The 23,473-nt window shown below is 41.0% G+C and overlaps 1 protein-coding gene across 10 annotated transcripts in view; it reads right to left on the reverse strand.

The window, feature by feature from the left end:
• Positions 1 to 8,117: 8,117 nt before the first annotated feature.
• chl1b (cell adhesion molecule L1-like b) overlaps positions 8,118 to 23,473 on the reverse strand; it is a 67,717-nt gene continuing 52,361 nt past the window's right edge. For 5 of the 10 annotated variants that reach the window (XM_040003021.1, XM_040003020.1, XM_040003026.1 and 2 more), the window contains 10 exons: positions 23,265 to 23,469; positions 22,937 to 23,059; positions 18,463 to 18,642; positions 17,222 to 17,251; positions 16,362 to 16,433; positions 13,949 to 14,056; positions 13,628 to 13,789; positions 13,116 to 13,247; positions 12,149 to 12,221; positions 8,118 to 9,741 (listed from right to left, as the gene is read on the reverse strand). In XM_040003021.1, coding sequence (XP_039858955.1) covers positions 9,537 to 9,741; positions 12,149 to 12,221; positions 13,116 to 13,247; positions 13,628 to 13,789; positions 13,949 to 14,056; positions 16,362 to 16,433; positions 17,222 to 17,251; positions 18,463 to 18,642; positions 22,937 to 23,059; positions 23,265 to 23,469 — 1,290 coding nt within the window. In that variant the 3' untranslated portion in view covers positions 8,118 to 9,536. The remainder of the gene's footprint in view (positions 9,742 to 12,148; positions 12,222 to 13,115; positions 13,248 to 13,627; positions 13,790 to 13,948; positions 14,057 to 16,361; positions 16,434 to 17,221; positions 17,252 to 18,462; positions 18,643 to 22,936; positions 23,060 to 23,264; positions 23,470 to 23,473) is intronic. The other 5 variants (XM_040003022.1, XM_040003024.1, XM_040003028.1 and 2 more) reach the window with 5 other exon arrangements.

The following is a 23,473-nucleotide window of genomic DNA, read 5'->3' on the forward strand; positions in this document are numbered from 1 at the left end:
AACCTGGCAGAGCCATCAAAGGCTGGAATCAAACCAGAGTTATGTGAACAGTTGAAAAGGTGCTTCATTAATGCCACTACAAACTGCTGGAAGGATTAATTCATGAAAGTCTATTTTAGGAACACTAGAAACTCTTCAAAAATAGTATGTAGAGCTTCTTAAACTTCATTGTTGATAAAAGACATAACAATGAATAATTGGATTTAGTGCCGGATTCATACTGGAGACGCATATTTAATACTCCACCCAAACATGCAGAAATCTTCATTATGAGGCCACCTGTCTTTCAAGGAACATATTGATTATTGTGCAAAAGTCTCAAGCCACATCCATCCATCCATTCTCTGCCACTTATCCATTTCAGGGTCCCAGGGGGAGCTGGAGCCTATCCCAGCTGTCTTTGCATCCAAGGAGTCAGACTTTCTTATCATTTTTTCTTTAATTACTTTGTTACTAGCAGCTTATACTGCAAAAACACATATTTTTTTTCCCATTTCTTTAGCTGAGACTGTGAAAAATGGAATAAAGAAGGTGTAAGTTGGCACATACGGGTATATATTGAAATGAAAGTATACTACAAATAAGCAATTGGAGTTAAAAAAAAAATCATGGAATCAATTTATAGATTCTAAACCTTTGACTCATCAAAGTAGCCGCCTTTGGCAGATATAACAGCTGAACACACCCGTGTTCTTTCTTCAATAGAAGTCAAATATTCTTCAGAAAGTTCTTCCCATATCTGCTGCAGAAGTTCCCATAAATGTGACACTTGTAGGTTGCTTTGCTTTCACTCTTCTGTCCAGTTCATCCCAAACCAGCTTGATGTGGTTTAAGTCTGGAGCCTGTGCTGACCACTCCATGTTTTCAAGCTTAGCATCTTGTTCTTTTTTCCCGAGGTAGTTCTGTCACAGCTGGACTCGTGTTTTGGGTCATTATCTTGCTGTAGGATGAACCCCTGACCAACTAGGTGCATAGAGGGTACTGCATGGCGCTGCAGAATGCTGTGGTAGCCGCTTTGGTTCAGGCTGCCTCTCACTCTGTACAAGTCACCGACCCTGGATCAGGCAAAAAGTCCCAGACCATCACACTGATGCCACACACTGTGGAACCATCCTTTCACCTGCTCGACGGCTCACAAAGATCCTGTGTGATGAACCGACGATTTTGATTCATCCATAACACCTTCTTCCAGTCTTCAGTAGTCCAATGGTGTTGTTTCATGGCCCAGGCAAGCCAAGTCTTATTCTGACATCTTAACAAAGGCTTTCTTGCTGCAACTCGTCCTGTCAAACCTGCAGCTCGAAGTCTTCTTTGCACAGTTGAAACTGAGACTTGCTACTACGACCACTATGAAGCTGTGCTTGAAGCTGTTGTTAAAGCTGTTAACTCTCAGAAACTTGTCCTCTGATTCAGTTGTGGCTTTGGGTCTGCCAGACCTCTTCCTGTCAGAGTTTCCCAGTTTCTGAGTCTTTGATGGTGAAGGAACTGTGCTCACTGACACCTTGACTTTCTTTGCAATTTCTCTGTAGAAAAGACCTACATTTTTATGTGTTATGATGGTCTGTCTCTCTTCCACTGTTAATTGATTTTTTCTAACCATTTTATATCAATACAATTCATTCTGCAGTACAATACTGTTCAACTGATGCTCACGAGGGTATGGTACCACAGTGTGTTCCAACTTTTATGTGTTTTTATGCAGACAGAGGGGGTTGTAAGTATTCCAGAAAAGTTGAAGTACCTGTAGGAATTGGTAGCACCAGCTTTCAAGGCTTGATCAACCTTCATTGCTGCAGAACAGTTTTATATTGTCAACCCATTTTGTTTTCCCTGAAAAAGGCCTTTTTGTATAATTCTGAAATGTACATTATGTATCTGCAAGTCATGTCCTTGCAGATACTATTCACATAGGACAAAAATACTATTCAATAGGAATAGTAGTCAGCAAAGACCTGATACAGAGATCTGGCCCTTTAGCTGATCCATCTATTGTTCACTTCAAAAATCAGAAATGCTTGCAGTTGAAGGGTGGATGTGAAGAAACCGTTCTGATGAAAGGGAAACGAGGAGGGAAATGAATAAAAAATGGAAATTTGTGGTTTAAAACATAAACAATACATATAGAGGAGCAGTGAGTGTCTGCAGCCGTCTGTAAAACACGGTCATGAATTGGGGCTGCATTTTTAGCCAGTGGTGTTGTAGATCTTATCAAATTTATAGAATTACGAAAACATAAAAGTACCATCAGATTTTGATCCACCATGACTGTACCAGTCAGATGCTTATATCCAAGATCTAATTGGCAAATCTTCATTGTCATTGTGGCAGTAATCCAAAACACACTGCCAAAGCAGTAAAAGCATACCTAGAAAAACACAAGTAGAAAACTGTCAGTCATCCATTGGCCTCCTCAGAAGCCCGGAGCTCAACATTAATGAAGCGGCGTGGAATCATCTCGGCAGAGAACAGAACAAAAGTCCACCAGCATCCAAAGAAGAGCTTTCAATGTCCTGAAGAAGAAGACGGGAGAAAAAAATGACTAGGAGCATTCAGGCTGCGCGACAGACAAATATTTATTTTAAGCCTTGTTAGAAAAACAGCTTTTGCCTTCTATAGTATATTTGCATGTATATTTACACATTAGGATAATTCACCGAACCTGTTTACCATTTCCCAGGCTAAATATAAGAAATGGTGAGTGGCTTGAGACATTAGTAGCTGGCATCAGGCGATACTTTTTCAAATATTGGGTTAGTATAAAAGTCCAATTCTGTCCCTACAAGAAAGTACTTCCTATGGCTATTGGATCTCAAGTTAACTATGTCAAGGGCTAAAAACATACGTATGTTCAGAAGCTGTGAAAGGTGAACCTACTTTAGCAATATTTATAGAGCAACATTTATATTTGTTGATAAACTAAGCTGCAAAACTGCCACCAGAAGATCAACACTGGTCTCTGTAATGTACAAACCACAAGGGTATGAGTCAGTATGGTCTTATTTCAGAAAGTATCACCCCACTGACAAGACATTGTATCCCTAAAGATATAATAAGGTACTTTAATTTCTGAGTGTGTAGCATGTGGCTGTGTTATCACCTCCCCGCTAATTGGAGCCAGTGTTTCCTTTGCTTTGGTGATGTCAGCCTTACAGCATTGTTTCGGGGGACTTAGGGGGGAAATTTATATCGAAGGACAAAAGAGTCCATTTTTCCTCTTTACTTAATGCGCTTTTTTTTCTAGCACAAGACCTTCGAGGCAATTCTGACGTTCATTTGAGACTTGTATTATTTATAACTTTGATTTAGATGAAACACTGTTGGAGTGCTTTGTCTGGTGAAAAAAAAGGCTCTCTCACATCACTGCAGCTCTTAAAACTCCACCTTGTGGTTTAAGTCATTGACCCTCCCTCTCCTCTATTCATCGTTCAACAAATGGCGATGCCTGGAGAGAGGCTTGCCTCTATTCCCTGCTGCGATTTCCATTAGAAGTACTGACACACAATAGAGCATTTTTAAGCCTTTGACATTGCCATTGTAATGGACTGGGGTCATGGCATGATATGTAGGATGTAATGCATAAAACGCTGGTTAAGTACACACTGCTGTTCTTTATGGCTTTCAAATTATAGGGAAATCTTTTCACCTTTGTCCAAGGTGCTGCTGCACAGGAGTTCACATGAATTCATTATCCTCGAGTTAATCATGTGACCCCGCGACCCAGCGCACACAGCGCAGGGATACTCATTCATATATAGCAGACCCAAGGTTCAATGACAAAGCAACATTTATTGGAAAAGCTGTAAATTGAAAAACACACAGTCAGAGGAACGTCGGCGCTAGTGTCACTGCTGTCACCAAGTGAATTCACTATATGGATTTCAGACTGCTCTGTGACTATTTCATACAACGTGATTTTCACAGGTTGTTTTTTGACACAGCTTAGCATAAAGACTAGAATTGGACCGGTCTGTTATTGAACTAGCGCTTGAAGCTCTGTGCTGGTGCCTTATTACCTTATTTGGTAAGGTTAACCTGTAATTCTCTATGATAAAAACTAGAACTCTAATTCTGAGTAGCCTGAAAAAAGAGATGAATATTTACCAGAGAAATGGAATGGCCAATTTTTTAACCACAACTTGAATACAGCTGAATGTTGAACCAGAGAAGGGCACCCATCTGTCACTTATAGCAGTGACTCCCCTCAGCTATGTATAACTTTAAGCTTTCAATAACATATTTGCTGAATGTTCCTCAAAAGTTAAACGAATATGAGCTGTATATGTTTAAAACACACTGATAAATAACATGTTAAATGCACATTCATCATGTCAAAAATGAGAGATATGGATCGGTTGATTAACATATGCTGACTGTATTTCTTCCAGGCTAGGAGGAGAGAGCAGAGGAGAGGAAGAGCGTGGCAGATTGATGAGACTCCATAAGAGCAGGAAAGGTGAAGAAGAGGCACACAGAAGTGACGGAGTTTAAAAGGGGCCAAGATCGTAGAATAGAAGCAGGAGCTCTGAGACCAGGGTTGGTAAAGCTCAAAACTGAACTAAATCATTTACGTGTCAGCATACAATCTCACAAATGACTGCTTCACCAACATCTTGCTTTTATTTTTTTTTTTCCGAGGTTCTACGGCTGCTGCTTAAAAAAAACATCAACAAAGTTGAAGAACACACTTTTTAATTTCAGCATCAACCTGATTTGACCTTAAGGTACCGCGGTGTCTGACATTTTCCATAAAAAGAACATTTTGGTAACGTTCATGGAAAGTTCAGGGTTTTGGATAAAACTTGTAATTTTAATTAAATATTATAAAAAATGACATAACAAATGAACACTAAGGGTATGGAATCGACAAGACTAAAATACATTTAAGAGGAAATACTAAATTATTGGAACCATGATAAGTGGATATTTATTATAATGTTTCCGGTAATAATATCTTGGGTAACTATGACAACTCTTAGATCTAATGCGTCTAAGCCCAGTGCTCAAGAGAAATGCTGAATTTTAGATAATAGGAGAAAAACCAGTGGGCATTAAGCTGTCGACAGAAGCAATACAGATAAATATAATGTACCTAGATGGAACCGAAAAGTGCTTTTCAAACTTTCCATGATCATTTTGCGTCTTTTCCCCTCAGTGAAACAGTCACAGTTAGAATCTGCTGTGCAGTAATTGATCCAAAGTAGCCTCAGCTGCAGGTTTCTAAGTAGCAATGGTGTAAACTATCAAACTGCTGCTTTCAAACAGCAGGGAGAATCCTGACAATTAGAATCAAATTTGTTGATTTTCCAGATTGAGTGTCACAAGAAGGCAGACATCTGAACCATAAGTGGACATTTACACAACTCAGTCAAATGTGATTATGTGTAATGTTTCTGTTGCTCTCTTGCCTCACATATAAATAACAAATAAAGATTAAAAATCAGAAGCATCTCCAGCCACAAATTCCAGTTATATTTATACTTGCACCATCTATAAAATTCAATTCACTGTGAATGCAAGCATTGTATATGCACAGTTTTCCTGCATATACAATACCTGCATGACTTGCTAATACTCAGAGGAAAACCTCTGAGTATCCTCTATTCACATCTATAAAGGGGATTCATAATGTGTATGGGGCTGGGGCAGAGATATCATCATGCAAATGCACTACTAACATTTAAAAACAGGTGTCTGCTATCTATCATGCAGTGATTGTGAGACTGATGAAATTGACATTTTTCACATGCTCTCCTAGCACATGTCCATTTCCTCATGCAATGGAAAACAAATTCCTAACTGATATCATCAGCACTTGTAGCACACATGGACACGGCGGAGCAGACTTATTCAGACCAATCAGGTGAAAGTGAGAAGTGTCTACAAATTGTAATGTAAAATTACAGTTTCCCACACAGTATAAATAGTACAAAAATAAAGTTGACCATATTTGTGCTGGTATGTGCGCATATACTGTTGCCTAGCAATTATGTGCAAGCATCTCAGGTTATGTTGCGATTGCAAATTTCTAATAACTACAGGAAATAATTCAGTAATGCAAACGCTAGTCACGGAGTTCCAGATGGTTCTGTGCTGGCTCCATTACTCTTTACATTGTACATGCTTCCCTTAGGCAGTGTTTTCAATATATCAATTGAAAACACTGCATACATGATCATTGCTATGCAGATGACAAACACCCTTATTAATCTGTGGAATCTGTGTGCAGAAATGCCTTCATTCATTTGTGCCAATATCACTAAAATTAGAAACATCTGGTCTCAGACTGATGCTGAAAAACTACTTCCTGTATTTATTACTTATAGCCTGGACTATTGTAATAAAGCTTATGTGTTAGTTTAATAAGGAATCACTCATGTGCCTGCTAGGTTATTCATTACATCACCACCACTTTCCCATGCTGTCAATGTCAGTACAGACATCTTTACTTTAGTCCAATCATCTTCTTGCCTGCCTTCTTTGAGCCAACCAGCCTCCACTCCACTCTGCATCTTTGTTGTCATTCTCCTTTTTAGACTCTCACTCATGCAACCCACCTCCTCTAATCGCCACCTCACTAGGAGCTCCATCGATTCATAATTAAGAGGTTGTTCTCAAAGCTCTTTGAAAAGCTTTCATTTGATCCAAAATGGTGCAGTGAGAGCATTAACTGGCGTGCAAAAAGAGACCAGATTTAGCATTGCTTTATTGTCTCCTTGTTAAATCCAGAACTACATTTAAAATCTGCCTTCTCACATGCAAAATCTTAATTAATATGGGCGTGTCGTATCTTGAAGTACTTAATTATCCAAACAGAGAGTTTTGCTCTCAGACTGCAAACTTAGTTTTCAGTGGACTGGGAGGTCTGGTGTGGAACCTGTCGTAATAGCTGTGTGGCTGAGATGCTGGATTCAGGAGATAGAAACCCTCTCTAGACTCAAACTTTACTTTTAGATTAAGCTTATAGTTGGATCAGGCAATCCTGAAACATCCCATAGTTATGCTGCAACCTGTTGTGGCAGACTGGTTCTGCTGGAGGTTTCTCTATGTTAAGAGGGAGTTTTTCTTTCCCACTGTTGCCAAGAACCAACCAACCATTGGAGGGTTGCATGATTGTTGGGGTTTCATTCTAATATTGCAGCTTGTGCAAGTTACCTTAGAATATAAAGCCTCCTGGAGGTGGTTGTTGTAAATTGGTGCCATGTAACTATAATGGAACTGCACTGAATTGAAATTGAATTCTTTTAGTCAAGTCCCCACCAGTGAATGAGTAAATTAGCATTTGTGTGTCACATAAACTTGTGTAAAACCTTCAATGTTGCACCAAGCTGATAGATTCCAAGTGTTTGTAGCCTACAGTGTTTTGGTAAGCAATGTCTCTAATAGGAATTTCTGTTTTTCACTAGTTGTGATGCAATTCGCCTTTCTCTCCAGAGAGCAATGTTCTTCTGTTGCACAATTAAGCTCTGTAAATAGCTCACCCAACATTGATTGCATGTGTACAGACACATCCAGCTGTTCATATTGTTTCCAGAGTCGAGGACCTTCGGGATGGCTACCAAAGGGTCCATTACCAACACCTGAAGGTTGCACGTGTGAAAACCGCAGCCGCTCAGCGCCGCAGTTAAAGCAAACCTGGCTGAGTGATGACAGAGTATTTGAGGCAGATGCGAGCCACACAGTGAGAGTCCTCACACTGACACTCTCCACTCCCTGCTATCAACCATCAGACATGATTACAGCTCCCGCTTCTTGATCCAGTGCCTGGCTGAGTCCACTGCTTTGATTTCTCGAGATTCTCTCCTACAGCCGAAGTAATCTAACAAGATGCTCGACTCAGACAGAGACTTGACCCTGGTGTGGTATTTGTTAAAGTCATGCTACAAATGGGAACAATTTGTCAGACATCTTTTACTTTATTCAGATTGAATGAGGACATTTCACAAGGTAGTGCCTTCTCTCAGCTCATATTTTACTGATGGCTGGAGGTAAAGGCAGAGACTTCAGTCAGGAATTCGTCTGCAGGGACCTACAAATAGTACCGCGGGTAGCGAAAACATTAACAATCTCCTGCCAGTGATGGCTGCGACCAGACAGACAGTCAGACTATTACCCAGATGTAGGAAAGTAAAGCAATTTAATAACATTGAAAAACACCAATTAACATTTATAACATGCAATGCAATGAGTGAACTTTTACAAAACACTGCAGTTTTCCCGATCAGGTTGCTAATGTTAATGAACAACAGAAGTGATTCTGTTTTGGAGTGGCAGCATACTCAAAGTAGGGCTTAACAAAACCAATATAACACTTCACTATAGCACACTGAATTAGCGGTGCAGGTGGATGGCAAATATTAAAACCAGACTGAGTAATCTGATTGACAAAAAGAAGCCTGTAATCCATTGCAGGTACTTCTGACAGTGACATAGCGATGCCACAGCTTCCATTTGCAGGATACATATAAAAAATAAAAAAAACCTTAGCTTTTGTTGATATTTTTTCATCATCTCTAAAAAATAATTGACATTGTATTACTAATTTAATAAAGTAGCAATGTAAAAAGGAACAGGCCCTCACTAATGAAAAGATCAACACATCCTTCATGTTTGTACCATATTGCATTCCTAAGTTTTTCTTTGTATGCTAGGGCTACTTCTTTCCCCTATCTCAGCTTTATTTTTAACAAACTGACAATAAATTGTATTGATCTGCTCATTCTTGGTTTGTAAAACTCAACACACTGGTGGTTAAATCCAATTTAATCAAGACTGGGTTATGCGTATAGTTATTTAATGATATCAACCTGTAATAGATTACATTTCTGAAACTTTTTACCCCAAATCTGCTGAAGCACCGCTTGGCTGTTACAGTAAATGTGTGATTTAAACTAACAGCTCAAATGTTTCTAAACAAGGTACAACTAAATAATATATCCTAACATCACAAGGAGATTCAGGAGCAGGAAGTGGTCTTTATAATATGCAATGATATGTGAACTGTCTTATTATTCTGTCAGGTATAAAACCACTGGAAAAAAATAAGTTAATAAGCAAACCTTTATACACATCTTACATCATATTCAATGAATCCATTTCAAATATAAAAGGTCAGTAATATACGTTCCAATTGAAAAAATATCAACTTGATATCCCCACTTTGTCTGTGGCCTGCTACAAGGTGACACCAGAGGCAAAGCTGCATATAACGATGCACAGCGGAGAGGGGAGTACAAAGAGTACTGCAGCTGAAGGAAAGGAAATAAAAACAAAGCCCTCTAAAATTTTGAGTAATAATAATTATAAAAAAGACACTCCACACATACAATATACACTATATATACACCGTATTTAGTAATGGTCATTCTGTTGCAACTTAACAAAACAGAGCTGTATAAAATGAGAATGGCAGTGTGCACTTGGCAACGACACATTACGTTTGACACAGAACTTGCGCTCCGCATGAATAATGTCTGTTTCCTGTTTTTCTTTTTTTGTTCCGACAGCTTTCGTGGAAACTGGATGGCCCGTTCTGCTCCTCATGCCGGGGTCTGAATGGTGGCTTTGATCTCAGCGGACGCCCTCTTCTCCTTCCGCCCGGCGTACTCGCCAATAAAGGAGCCGTCTTCGTTGAACTGCGCGTCCTCATCGCCGTAGTCCACCATGCTGTCCCCGCTTTCCACCGCTTTGATCTCCCTGCTCAGCGAGTGTTGGCTGCCCTTCAGTGGCTTCTCGTCGTTGTCGCTGCGAGAGAAGCACAGTGGATTTAGAAGCACCTCATTTCACCCATGGCTTCACTCTGTAGCTTGTTGGAGAGGTGCTGCTGCCTCTACAGTGAGCCTCTGTGATTGACATTATCCTTTACCTCTGGTTGACCAATGGGTTATAATCACAAAGATGCACGTGTTGAAACAAAATTAAAACATGAGCATACGCGCCTCATTTGATCAAGTGCCAACTGGAGAGCAAATGAGATATTAGGAGGTGCATTAAACTGGTGCTGGTGAGGCTACACACATGCTGTGGTCTTGTAATGCAAGACAACAGTGAAACGATTACAAAGGATGTACTGTGTAATATTGTCAAGGGAATTCTGCTGACAGAGCTTTTGACATCAACTACAGGAGCACGGTGGACCAGCTAGCTTTTCATGAATTCAACCATAGGCTGATTCTAAGGAGATTATGGAAGCAACTCCTTAACCAAACTTCATGAAACGTGATTGGCCAAATGAAGAAGCCATTACGTTTTTGGGACACGACAGAGCATTAGATTTAGCAGAGGATGTGAATAGTTTCTGAGAGCAGAAAATGATAGATATGCTCGATAAATATAGATGTCGAGACAAAAACTGATGACTTTTAGCTCAGTAAAGTGAATAGCAGCCACCTTATTAAACACTTGAAACTTTGGTTGGGGCCATTTTCTGTCTGTCCTAGATTACAGTGACGTGATTTACAGCAGAGAGCAGACTTGGCACTCAGTGACTTGAGTAGAAATCAATGGGAGTATTCTAAAATGCCTCTGCCATCAAAGAGCCAATCACCAGCCAAACTGGGAAACATTAGAGTCATGCTGCTGCACTGTTGCATACGCTCAGCTGAAGTACAGTTCAGTGGTGCCAGGGAGATTTAATCTTTATCATCCAAGTTTGTTTTTTATCATTGAACAGATCCAGGTTAGGTTTACTTCATCAATCAAGTTTGGGCTCTTTCTCCATTTATTTAGATGGACCTCCAAAATAACTGTCCACATAACAGGCATTGCCAATACATGCTTTTACAGGAGCGTTGCTTATAGACATGCTCAACTTGAGTCCCTCTTTATCCTTTATTATTTATAGTCTTCATCATTGCATCTTCCATGAAAACGTTGGGTAATCAAAGATGGTACGGACGTGTTACTGTTTATCTGTAAGATTCTCACTGCTTCTGTGCTAAACCAGCGCACTGGGCCACACTGCACTCTAAAAATGAATTTATCACAAATCACAAATTAATAATCACAAACCACCAAATGTTTGCACCTGTATCATTCGTGTCTTTGTTTCCTTCACTCATAGAGTTTTGTTTTGTTGGGTTTTTTTTTTTTTTAATCATTTGTACCCGTTCCATTTGTACTGCTGTTCGGCACCAATCTTTCCATAATGAAATAAATTAATATCTCATTATTAACACTCACCCACATCTGAGATTATATATTGTGGTTACTGACCTCATTATTTCCTGCCTGAGGCCAGTGCCTTTCTGTAGTCTTGTGGTCACTGTGAGGTTGAAGGTTAACTAGCACTTAATTTAGCTGAGCAGTACCAGCTTCAGCTTTGACTCAAACTGTGTGCTAAGCTAACAGTTTCTTTATTTTTCACTCCAAACTGTTGTATTAATCTTCTCATCTAAGTCCCTGCAAGAAAGTAAACTAGCACATTTCTAGTTTATTCTTTGGACTAGTTAAGTAAACGCAGCCAATCAGTGAAAACCTGATTGGCTACCACCTAGCTCCTGAAGCGAACATGACAAAGTCTAAATGCTGTCACACTGAGCCACTTTTGACTTCATCATATCAGCATTTGTTGTGCTGTGCAGATCCCACTGATTGGAGAATTACACTGGGACTCATACTGCGTTAGACTGTTATGAATTGGACCACTAAAGGATTAATGAAACGTGCCCCGATATTACTGCCCTGGAGATGAGCTGCTTTCAATTACACTGATTGGTTTTAGTGTCCTGCTGTGTGCCGGGCAGCTCGCGTTTAACTCCATCCGGACAGAAAATGGCAACTTGTGAACGGTGCCGTGGCTCCCTTTATGATGCAATCTGTCACAACACACCAACACAACACCGTATCTATGATCACAACCTCCTATGAAGGGATGCTACTAGTCTGACAACATTGACGTGTAAACAGCTTACTGCTGTTTATCACATACTTTCCAGTTACTCAGTCCATCAAATTTCTTCAGCTGAAGAAGTGTGAGGCTCCATGGTAACCTCATGCGTGCTGGGGTGTCTTTTCAGTGAGAGGAAAAGCGCAAAAAAAACATTACTGAGAGGAGAAGATGGATAAGACCGCTAATACAGGAGAAATTCGTTGGCAGTTACGCGTGAATTGCAGCGAGGTGATGAAACGGCGCTCTGAGGGTGACACTTACCTGTATTCACAGAATGTGTCGTCATTCATGCCCTGCGACTCCACGTCTGGGTGAAGGTCTTCTTTTTCTTTTACTGCTCACAAAATAAAGAGGAGATATCAGCCATTTCCTCAAGAGATGACTGCCAGTGAAGATCACTGCGTCCCCCGACTGTTAACACTATCTGAATAAGTTTGAGCGTCAGTCCCTAATTCCCCACACTTACTCACCAATGATCAATGCAAGCTTTAGATAAGCTTACAAAATTTTGCTTTTATATGTATATATATGTATTTATTGGGGGTCTTTTTTTCCTTAAAGAGGAAAAAATTAAGCATTGGTTTATGTTTTTAAATCTAAATGTTTTCCTTTTGCGAAGGAAGGGAGAAGGCGAAAAAAAACACATGGCTCAGGCAAATGAAAGAAAAGGTTGTCGCTAATGAGAACTTAATGAGGAAACAAAGGACAGAGCTGCATCTCGCTCTTTATTTCTGCTGACGAGTGAAACGATCGCTGGCCAGACGACAAACCTGAAGGCCATTAGCCGTGAATAATAAAGCTGATAAGGACTCTCGTGTCCCCAGTAGGAGGACTAGTGCTGAGATACCACAGAGCTTCTGTCACTATTCACTATGCAGCCTGCTCATGTGCAGCATTTGCATTTTGTCTCGCTGTGGGCTCTGCACTTTGTTTAGATTGTTGGCTGGAAAAATAATGCAAAATTCAAATGCTGGTCATACAGTACAAATGCTTATTTTCCTTTCAATTCAGCAGCCTATTTTATGTATAAATTTGCATTATAATGGCCGGGGAAACAAAAAAAAAGGGGGAAAACTATCATCATACATATTCTGGTAATGGCTTCTGGGATGATTGATCATTTTTTTCATGTCAACAAACAACAAAATGGAACTATAATGATGCTCTGAGCAGCAATTAGTATTCAAGCAAGGTGATGAGCGTGTGTGCTTGTAAAGTGAGGACCTACCGGAATACTTCCCTCCTTTATTTCTGTTGACAAAGCAGGCGATCAACACAATGAGTGTGAGGAGAGCAATGGCGCACATCAGCCCGATAAACCAGCCCTTGGTAGATATTCCTCCGTGAATGCTGGCCAGACCTGAGGAGAACAATATTGGGTGACTTTGACTTGCCTTGGCCTTTTCATCAGGACACTTGATTGAATGTTTACATCGACGGAGCCTATCTGATGCAAAGGCAGCAGGCAGCAGGGCGCGCCGCTGATGGAAACGCTCCAATATTAATATTAAACAGCTAATCCTGCTTGTCTAATTAATCAAGTAAGGAACGCTGTACAAATGTAATTCCTTCTTAGTGAGCCAAATTAAATCCTCGTGACACCGTAAACGACCACACATCGCAGCCTGAGTCACCGTTCAAGGACACGCGAGTTGCACCTGTTCTTTTTTTCTTTAAAAGGGAGGTAAATTAGTTCTGCTTTTTTCATACTTTAAGCCATTTTTTTGTCCCCTTCCTCACCTGTTGGACCTGTAGTGATAACATCTTCAAATATACTAGAATTATAAACCCGGCTGTTAGGAATAAGGCGCACAGTGTACTCAGTCTCAGGTTCAAGGCCGTCAATGATGTGGAAAGTCTTAGAGGTGTTTAAGGCCTCTGTTATCTTCCAGTGACCCTCACCTGTGCAGAGGGGTGAATAATCAACAGTGTGTCAGTACACATGAAAACACACAACCACCTTTATCTAATGTAGAAATGGTTGAAAAGACACAAAGATGCAGATGTGTCACCTACTGTTTCATTCTACTCTACTCATAAACCAACAGAGATTGAGCTTACGGTTGTTCATATATGTGATATAAAACTCAGCATGCTCTCCTCCAGATCTCCAGCTGATATTTGCAGAGCTGTCGCTAACAGCAGAGCTAACATTAAACAGGGTCGGGACTGACGGGGGGATAAGACGAGATGAGGAAAAGAAATGGAGAAATGGCAGAGAAGGGTTAGTAGAGGACAAAGCAGATCAAAGTGTTAGCAATCGTGTGTGTTTACAGGATAAAGGATGCTTTCTAAGGAAGAGGCAAGCGTGCTCCTTCCTAACACTAGGCATCAATTACGTCTGACAGAAGGGGACGTTGGGTCACTCTCACAACAGGACAAGAGTAATGTGGATAGGGAAATGGAACCACAGGTGGAGCCTGCAAAGCTGAATGGCAATCTACTAAAACCTGAAGAGCGATTTAACACCAAAGACTGCTGCATGATGGACATTTCACACAAGCAGAAATGAATGAAACATGGGAATGAAGTCAAGTTACCCCTATAACATGTTAATAAGACACTTTTTCCCCTGAGATTTATTATGGTTATTTCACAGTCCTGGAAGTTTTAAAGTGTTAAAAACAGTTTTTAGCCAAACCGGTGTCACTGCCTTTCTGTATTTCATCAAATGGGAAAATGAACAAACACAAAAAAAGTAATCCCAGCAGCTGAAGCCAGACAATGTTGGGCATTTTTCTAGGTAACTCAAGGTAAAGTGCAAATTATTAGAAACTCAACAAGCAGATAAGCTTTTTCAGCTTTAATGTTGAATGAAAAAAATATTTCAGTGTTTAATTTAATTTAGTGAATTAATCAATTCACAAAGTTTTCAGATTAATAATTAGCTTAAACAAATCCAGTTTTTATTGCTCTCTTCCTGTTAAAGGGGAGTTCTTCCTCTCCACAGTCGCCAAGTGCGTGCACATAGAGCAGCGGTCCCCAACGCCCGGTCCGTGAGTCGTTTGGTACCGGGCCGAAAGTTGAGGCTCGGGTGTGAAATTTTCAGGGTTTTTATCATTAACTCGGTTTCCGAGTCTGGGTCTTTTCCCGCGTTGTAGTTGTGTGTCTTATTTTGAAAGAAATGTTTACGCATTACCATAGTGACCAGAGAGCATTAAGGCGCAGAGAGGAAATGCTCCTCCTGAAATGTGCCATCTCTCAGTGTTGTTGGCACATTTCAGGAGGACGCTGCTAATAAAGTTACACAATTACACAGTGGATTTGCGTTTATTATTATATTTACAAAATATCACAGTTTTTGTCTTGGTCGTATCATTTTATTTTGTTGTAATTATCCGCGACACCTTAAAGGCTGGTCCGTGAAAATATTTTGTGTGTTCTAGCTTCATCTACCTCAGACATACCTATCAAGGTGATTTTATCCTTCTTATCCTCAAACAGAGAAAGAGGGAAAAACAGTAATTGATGAGCATGATTAGTATGGGAAACGTGTGCTTTGACAGCAGCTGTCTAAGCTAGTCAACAAAGCACAATCCACTTCATTTCACCACAGCAAACATGCAAATCTTCATCTGTGCCTCAAGCTCAGGTGCTTTATTTGCTCAGGTGATAATTCAGTTCACAAGAACACCTGTGTCTGGGCTGTCCATCCCAACAACTGCAAATGACACTCTCTGACTAATGTTGATGGATTAGTCACCAGCTATAGCAATTCTAGTCATTGCAAGTGTGTGATGACTTCGACTGACATAGACAATCTGAGTTAAAAATATCCAGAGGCTTGCTGCCGTGTTTTGTCACCATGTTCCTCAGCTTGCTATTACCTTCTGCAGAAAGCAGCTGCTCACCCAGCAGGGAACGAATGCCCTGGAAGATACCCCTTCAAAGTCAGAAATCTTTTTTTTTAATAAGGAGAGACCAGAAAATATTCTGATACAGGAGCTTTCAACAGCTTCCACTTATCTCAGTGTCCTGTAAATATCACCCTCCCAGTATGAGCTCATACTTCTCTGCATGGCTCAGGAGGATGTTTCTCCTTGCTGTTTTCTCTCTGTCCCCGGACCTCTTCTTGTCCCAGAGCTGTGTTGCTGTTTACCCAGTTGAAGATTACATGGAAATGTCAGGTGACTGCTGGGTCAATACACTGCCACACAGAGGGCTGAATGGGGCCCAACAAATCAATCACTTACAATTAGACATATCTGTCCTGTTCAAGTGACTGCACTCCACTGCCACACTGTGGGATCGGGATATAGATCTAGTATGCTAGATTTCCCGGTGGTGTAGCAGAGAAATGAAAGCTTACAGTACAATATGGCTGACATTTTACATTACAAACTAGTTGAAAAAAAATTCCTGAAGATGCTATCACATTATAATAGTCAATGCTCCTCTGCATTTATTCCTCAGCCTTTGCTGTCGATGCTGTACAGTTAAGGCTTTGCTGTGTCAGAAAGTGCTGTGGCTCTACCTATGGTGGAACGAGTGGGTTTGGTCACAGGGGACTTTGGAGTGCTTGGAGGTGAGGGGGAAGCTGACTTGCCTGAAAAGAAAAGACAGACCTTGTGGTTATCAATTGGGGCAAGGGCTTGAGGTGCTATCGTCTACTGTTAGCATGCATGCTGTTGTTAAGTACACTCTAAAATTAGTGACTATGCAATCTGAAACACGATCTAGAGTTTCAAAACTGTATTTCACACTTCTGAGATGTGCCTTTTAATTTTTACTCCAGTCCAAAAAAAGAAAGAAAAAGGGACGAGCTCGTGGCGTGTCTGATGCTCTTACTGCGGTTGGCTCTTAAGGCATCATTTATTACCCCAGCTTGTTGCACCGAGCCTGCCGTTGCTAGGAGAAAAGTCAATATTCGTTTACAGCTGCTAATGAGCCAAGATTAATATGAATTTATAATTAGGTTACTCATTACCAATTGTTATTAGAGAGGAAGCTGCAAAACTTTATCTAAGAAGAAGTTGACGTTTTTCTAATGAAAGGAGGCATCAGAGTGCTCTCTGCTGATGGCAAGGGCAAACAGCAGACAAGGTCAATTATGTGCAGAGAGGCTGAGTGTTTAGGGCTGCTAACTTCTGCATAGGACAAATAAAAAGTGTCCAAATGTTTGACAGTCAAGTCCCAATGATTTATCCAGCCCTACAGCAGCTACACACATCCATATTTCTAAACCTAAAAGCATGCAAGCACTACTAATAAACAAAATGGTGAGCATGTCATACTAACATGAAAGTTATTCTATCACTATTTCAGAGCAGTTTGACGCTCTCTATATGTGTACATATGACATGCCACAGTTGCTGCATAAACAGATCTACATACTGAGGCCAACAGCAGGAGCCAAAATGGAAGCTGCAGAAAAGAAAAAAAAGAAAAAAGACAGAAGGGACAAGCATTGCATGGCTAAGCAGACGTCCACATTCACAGGCACATTTATAATACACACTGCATGATCAAAGCTACATCTCAAAGCAATGCACTATTTTAGTGGCATATGTGAAAGCAAGCAGAGGACCATTAAGACAAATCCTCACACACACACGTATGCACACAGTGATGGAAGTGTTACCACAAATAGCTTTCATGCGCAGACCTTGAACCTCTCCCCCGCACATGTAATAGTCTGACAAAATTGCAACTCAATACATATAAAATGAGCCATTCTTCCTGTAATCATCTCTCCGGCGTTTTTTTTTCCCACCATGCAAATAAACAACCCCTAAGAGCCAATTAAGTGTCTTTCTGTGATTGTGAGGATTCTTACAGTAAACAATAAGTAATCGCTTGCATATTAAGCACCTGTGCTGCACTTCAAAGTTGAGAGTTCTGCTTTTACATAACACAGCCTGAGTGACATACTACATTCATTTTCTTGTCCATTTGTATTGAAAGAGCCACCTGCTTATTTCTTATGACTACAGCGCATTTAGTGATACTTGCAAAAAGCTTCCTGCTTCAATCACTCGTACCACCGACCACAATCACAGGAGCTTGGCTTGAGTTTGAGCCAGATGAAGTATGGTGTGTGGACCTCGACTAATGATATGTAATTAAAAGGCAAAGATTACATGTTACAAGCTGGCTTATTATGATGACTTACCCGGCAACTCTTTCATGATTGCACAATTCAGTAATAAAAGCTTGAGTTTCCTTTCTGCTCAAAGCAATTTTCTTTCTCAGCTGATTGTTTCATAGCTCACGCTCTCTGTCCAATCAATAAGCACTTGCTCTCTCATGACAGTGACAAATGAAAACCTCCACTGCAGCCATATGAAATTGTTTATCCACAAAAATTACTTACATGGAGATATGAAAAGCTTGGCTGCTCAGGCTTATATCATATTGCACTAGTTCAATGCCACATCGAAATGGTAAAATGACTCTGTCACCTGCTTTGCTTAGCCTCGGTTCACCAGAGCAAATTGCGCTCCTCAGAGCTCGTCCGCATTCCCAATGTTCCCCCACTGAGAAAGCGCCACGCTCAACCAGTCCCACGCCCACGCAAGCTTATCCGGACACATAAAGCCCGATCGACTCGGCTTTCTGGACCTTCAATCACTCACTTGTTTCCAGGGTGGTGGTGCACTCGTCGCTGACGTCAGGCCCGCAGCCCACCGTGGTACAGGAGCACAGGTAGAACTTGTATTTACTCAAAGGCTCCAAGTCACGCAGGATCCACGTGGTGGTCTCAGGTTTGCTAATATCTACTGTCTGCAGTGGTCCCACTTCTTCTGTGTCATTGACTAGAAGTAAGGCAAGGAAAAAAAATACGTAAATGTAAGTATTTTGTCACAGTCACCTAACAGAAGGCAAAGGAACAACAAGGGAAAAACTCTTATACTTACACTGCATTACGTACACTGTAAAATATCAGGATTGTCTGCACCTACAGTGTATTAAGCATAGCATCTATATAAAATACAGACTTAGCCACTGTGACTTCACCCACTGGCTAGAGAAGTCCTGTTGTGAAGCCTCACATTGCTGTGTCTTGCTGCTGATGATCATGTGGATATTCTCAACGAGAAACCGCTCCTGTGGTAGTTATTTTAGGGTATTTTCACACCTGTGGTGTTCAAGTTCATTTAACTTGGATTCTGGTTCGTTTTACACCTTGGTGTGGTTCATTTGTGCAGACGTGAACACAGTAATCAAGACACTTTGGACGGGTTGGTCCAGAGCAGTTTGTTTATGACGTGACTGTGATCTGACCTCAATCCGACCCAATTACCAGGAGTACATTGCAGGTTCAAGGTAAAAAACTTGCCGTAGCTATCCACACTTTATATTCAGAAATGCAGCACAGATGTACAAAGGTCAGTACAGGCTAGCAACTAGTCGTGACAGAAACGTAAATTCTCCATGTTCTCCAATAGTCCAAAACACAGCACGTTCTTCCTGTATGCTGCTCATTGCATCTGGTTCATCCACCTTTAATATACAGCTTGTGGTCGCAAGAGGAATTTTCTCACTCATTTTAAATTCATACACAGCAAGTATCATACAATGTAACTATGCAGAATCTTCATATTTGATACATGTACCATAGTAAGAACACTTGTTTCACAGATTTCAGTCCCTTGAAAACACAGCTTCCTTACCTAGTTTGTTTTTACATTTGAAGAGGTGTTTTTGCCTGACAGGCAGCATACTTTATATTAGTACTACACTCCCACATTGTTTTTTCCCATCTCCAAAAGGTGTCAGCAATTAGTTCTGCTGGAAGTACTTGTGCACGCTGTATACAGCCTGATGAAACTCAAAGAAGTTTGTGTCTTAGTGACAACATATTTGTTTAACTGCTTTACTTTTCTGATCTACTGATGTGACCACACATGAACATGCATCTAAGCCTCCACATTAGAAAACCATTCTTTCCAGCTTTTCTTAAAATATAATGTCTATACCAAAATAATTCTGGTCATGATAGTTTATCCATACATATAGAATTTTGATTTCTTTAATTTTGACATGATTGATATCATACTGTCGTTACCCTCTTATCCCATACTCTGCTCTTCCTTCCTTGTACCCAGTGTCTTTTTGTTCTTCTATTTTTTTTTTTTTAACTTTTGACTGAATGACTCCAGTATTTTGACACACAGTGAAATGTTTGACTGTGCCTTGTTTTTGGAGAACTCTCTAGTGGCCTTTCAAAATACTTCCAACTGACAATCACGGGACATTTCAGCTCTGCCAAAAAAAGAAAAGAAAAAGCAAATGTCACTTGTCATTTTGGCTTGTACATTTCCTGTTTGGGCTTTAAAAAAAGAGGCAACTTGTCCTTTGCTTTTTCAGGATTAATCCCTCTATAATGTCTCCATTAACAAAAAAAAAAACCTGAAACAAAACAAAAAAGAAAATTGTGCTCCACTAATTTATGGTTGCAATTTGTTTGAGTTTTGGGTGTGTGCTCTCTGCCTACATTGTGATGGGATCTCATTTTTCACTACGTAAAGCAGCCCAGTAGGTAGGGAGGTGGCATTCATGTTCTTTGTGACAAAAACAAACACAGCAGGTGTTGAGGTGACCTTTGCTGTGAAAGAGGTGCCACGTCTCTCAGGTAGAAGGCAACAGAAACAATGACAAGAATGTATTGGTCTGCTTCTCTTATTTGCCTGGATGCCACCCGCTGTTATCAGACATCCTGATTTGCTTTAGTTTTTTGTTTTTTTTGCTCAGTTTTATTTCCAGGGACAAAACCACTCGAATTTTAGTATATTATGCAATCAACTCTGGTACAAAAAAAGAGGCCACAAGCATCATGTTTCCACCTTGCGGTGGCATTACTTTCTCACTTTTACGGCAAAACTCGGACCTGACAGCTGGTCCGTATGATCTTATGGAGTGAACTGGCGGAAGGCTTCAGACTTTGGCGCTTCCACTAATGACAAACAACAATATTTCCAAATATTCTTCAGCCTAGCGGGCCAAACGCAGTTGGCTTTGAGGAGCGTAAAGCAAACCAAGACTCTCCAGCACTGAAATGTGACCTGACAGCAAGTGTGAGTTTAGCTCAAATGGGAGAAAAACAGACTGTGTTATAGCCAAGGTCATTTTTAACTCCCACTCGTGTCGATATAGTAGTTCAACGCAGTACAAACTTCACTGGAACGGTCTTAAGTGCTCAAAAATATGTGCCTATCTCAATCTGCATCACATATAATTGGAAATAAAGTGGATATTTTATGAAGCCTTGAGTGGATTTTCAGTGCATAACAGTGAAATGATCTGTGTACTCAGGATTAAAGACTTCAATATGACAAAACAGGTTGAGTATGAGCCCCCATCTGTACTTTTATGACAATCTTATCTTTGCCTTGTCAAGCTCCCTGAGAGACAGTCAGACGGGTGTTTAGCCTGTACTGACATATGATGCCCCGGGCTTTAGAGCGGGTTAACAGCTCTTTAAGGCAATGTGACTATATGCCACCCACTCAAGTTATGAGGGTGACTTTACTCAGTCTTTACATTCATACAAGCTTTAAGTGATTCAGAAAAGAACTTGATAAAAACTTGTTACTGACTGCAGGTAGAGGGAAAATGTTTATGATTTCCACATCTCCTGGTGTGTGTCCCACACAACTAGATCTTATGTTTTTCCCCTGCCGACAGTTTATTTTTTCCATTTCAAATTTGCCAGTGGTACTGCAGTGGATCCAAGAAAGTGCAGAGCAGAGTTTGAGGTTGTTTGGCTGTGCAGTTTTCAGATTGGGTATTTTAAAAAAAAATTGTTATCAGTGTTTCCCCTAGAGTGGCAGCTGTCCAATCTGTGAGGGGGGGAGGAGGGGATCACGCACACACATAGACACACCTGCGGCCACGTAGTGAACAGGTACACACACACGGACACATTCAGTGAGTGTATCCTTCAGGCTCTCCTCTTTTCAAATCAGCAGGTTCATGATTACGTACGCGTGAAAGATTTAAGGGACATCTGTAAATTTGGGTTACTCTCCCTCTAAAGGGGAACTGCACTAGTTAAAGATAAAGTCACGAGCTGTTATCACCATCGAAAGGCTTTATCCTAAAAACGTGTTACTTCAAAGCAGGTTAGTTTAAGTGTTTTAAACCCAGCGTCGATCCGGCTTGCGTTAAACAGTGTGTTACAACGGGGCCTCTTGTGAAACCGGTGAAATGTGAAGCTATTAAAGGCTGCTGTGAAGACGAGCATAGTCTTAAACAGCTGCGCCGTAGCTTGAGATGACTTGTGTCACTGATGATACACTGACAGCTGGCTGCATTATCCTCAACGTTTCGCACATGACTTCCTTCAAGGGGACTTCAAAAAAAGAAAAAAGTCACACTTCAAAGAGTCCATCAGCTTTATTGCTGTGGCACAATGAAAACGTCCTCTCCTGAAATACTGCGTGACGCCGGGTCCTTTTTTTGTGCTGCCGCCAAATCAAACTCAATTAGCCGGGAAATGCAGCACTAAGACGTTGTTGGAAGTTAGTCATTAGCTTCGTTATGACTTTTATTTAAGGACAGCACAGTGTGTGCACACGTGGGATGTGTTCAGGGATGATGTCCCCTGGGACAGAGCTATGCTGAGGACGTTTCCTGCAGACAGGATGGGGTCAGTAAAACCGGACCTTAACAGACTGTGACTCAGAGGCCTTGTTCAGCACTAGCCGAGCCGCGATCATGACACAGGCCAGTAGACACCACCCTGACATGGTTCCTATACACACACTTTGACCCCAGCCTTATTAGAGCAGAGCAGCGATTCTTCTTTCTGTGTAAAGGATCATGGGTTAGACAATCACCACTTTCTTCTTTTCCCAAGAAACTGTTCAGGTACTGCACATACTTGTCTGCAGTGCAGTATTGTGTAGAGGATAAGGTTTGAAACAGTTAAGCCGATATGCAGTCAGTGAAATAGATGGCCTGTTTGTTTTCTTTACAGAGTACAAGCTGAGGGTAAACTCTATTAAACACAAGCTGAAAAACACATCATCTTCTCACAGCAATACAGAAACATCACCATTATATGTGTGTTGATTAAGTGTAAGGATGAGGGATAGGAATACGTACTGAGATGGTACTTAAGGAGGTAGCCAATGAGAATCCCATTAGGCTCCAACGGCGGCTTCCAGGCCAGAGAGACAGTGTGCCTCTGTACATCTGTGACCCTGAAATCATGATTTTTCTCTGGGACTGCAAAGGCGTGCACAAACACACACACCACACACACACACACACACACACACACACACACACACACACACACACACACACACACACACACACACACACACAGCAAGCAGTCAAATTCTGCAACCCAGTTTACTTGGCTATTATTAGATTTTCCCTTCAGTAGTTGTGAATCAATACACTCCATGCTGTTTTTCCACAATCTTACCTCCCTCTGGGGTTTTGAAGTTGACGGGATGACTGCCTGGGCCGTTGCCCCGCCCGTTGAAGGTCATGACGATGAGGCTGTACTCGGAGAAGGGCGTCAGAATTGGTACCGTGGCGTGGTTCTTATCCCCGGGGACTGCCAGCGTGTGTTTATCTCCGGGACTTTTCTTTGAGTCCACCAGACTGCGCAGACGCCACCAACTTATCTAC

This window comes from Simochromis diagramma, unplaced genomic scaffold (assembly GCF_900408965.1).
Source record: "Simochromis diagramma unplaced genomic scaffold, fSimDia1.1 OVJJ01000646.1, whole genome shotgun sequence".
Classification (NCBI taxonomy): Eukaryota; Metazoa; Chordata; class Actinopteri; order Cichliformes; family Cichlidae; genus Simochromis; species Simochromis diagramma.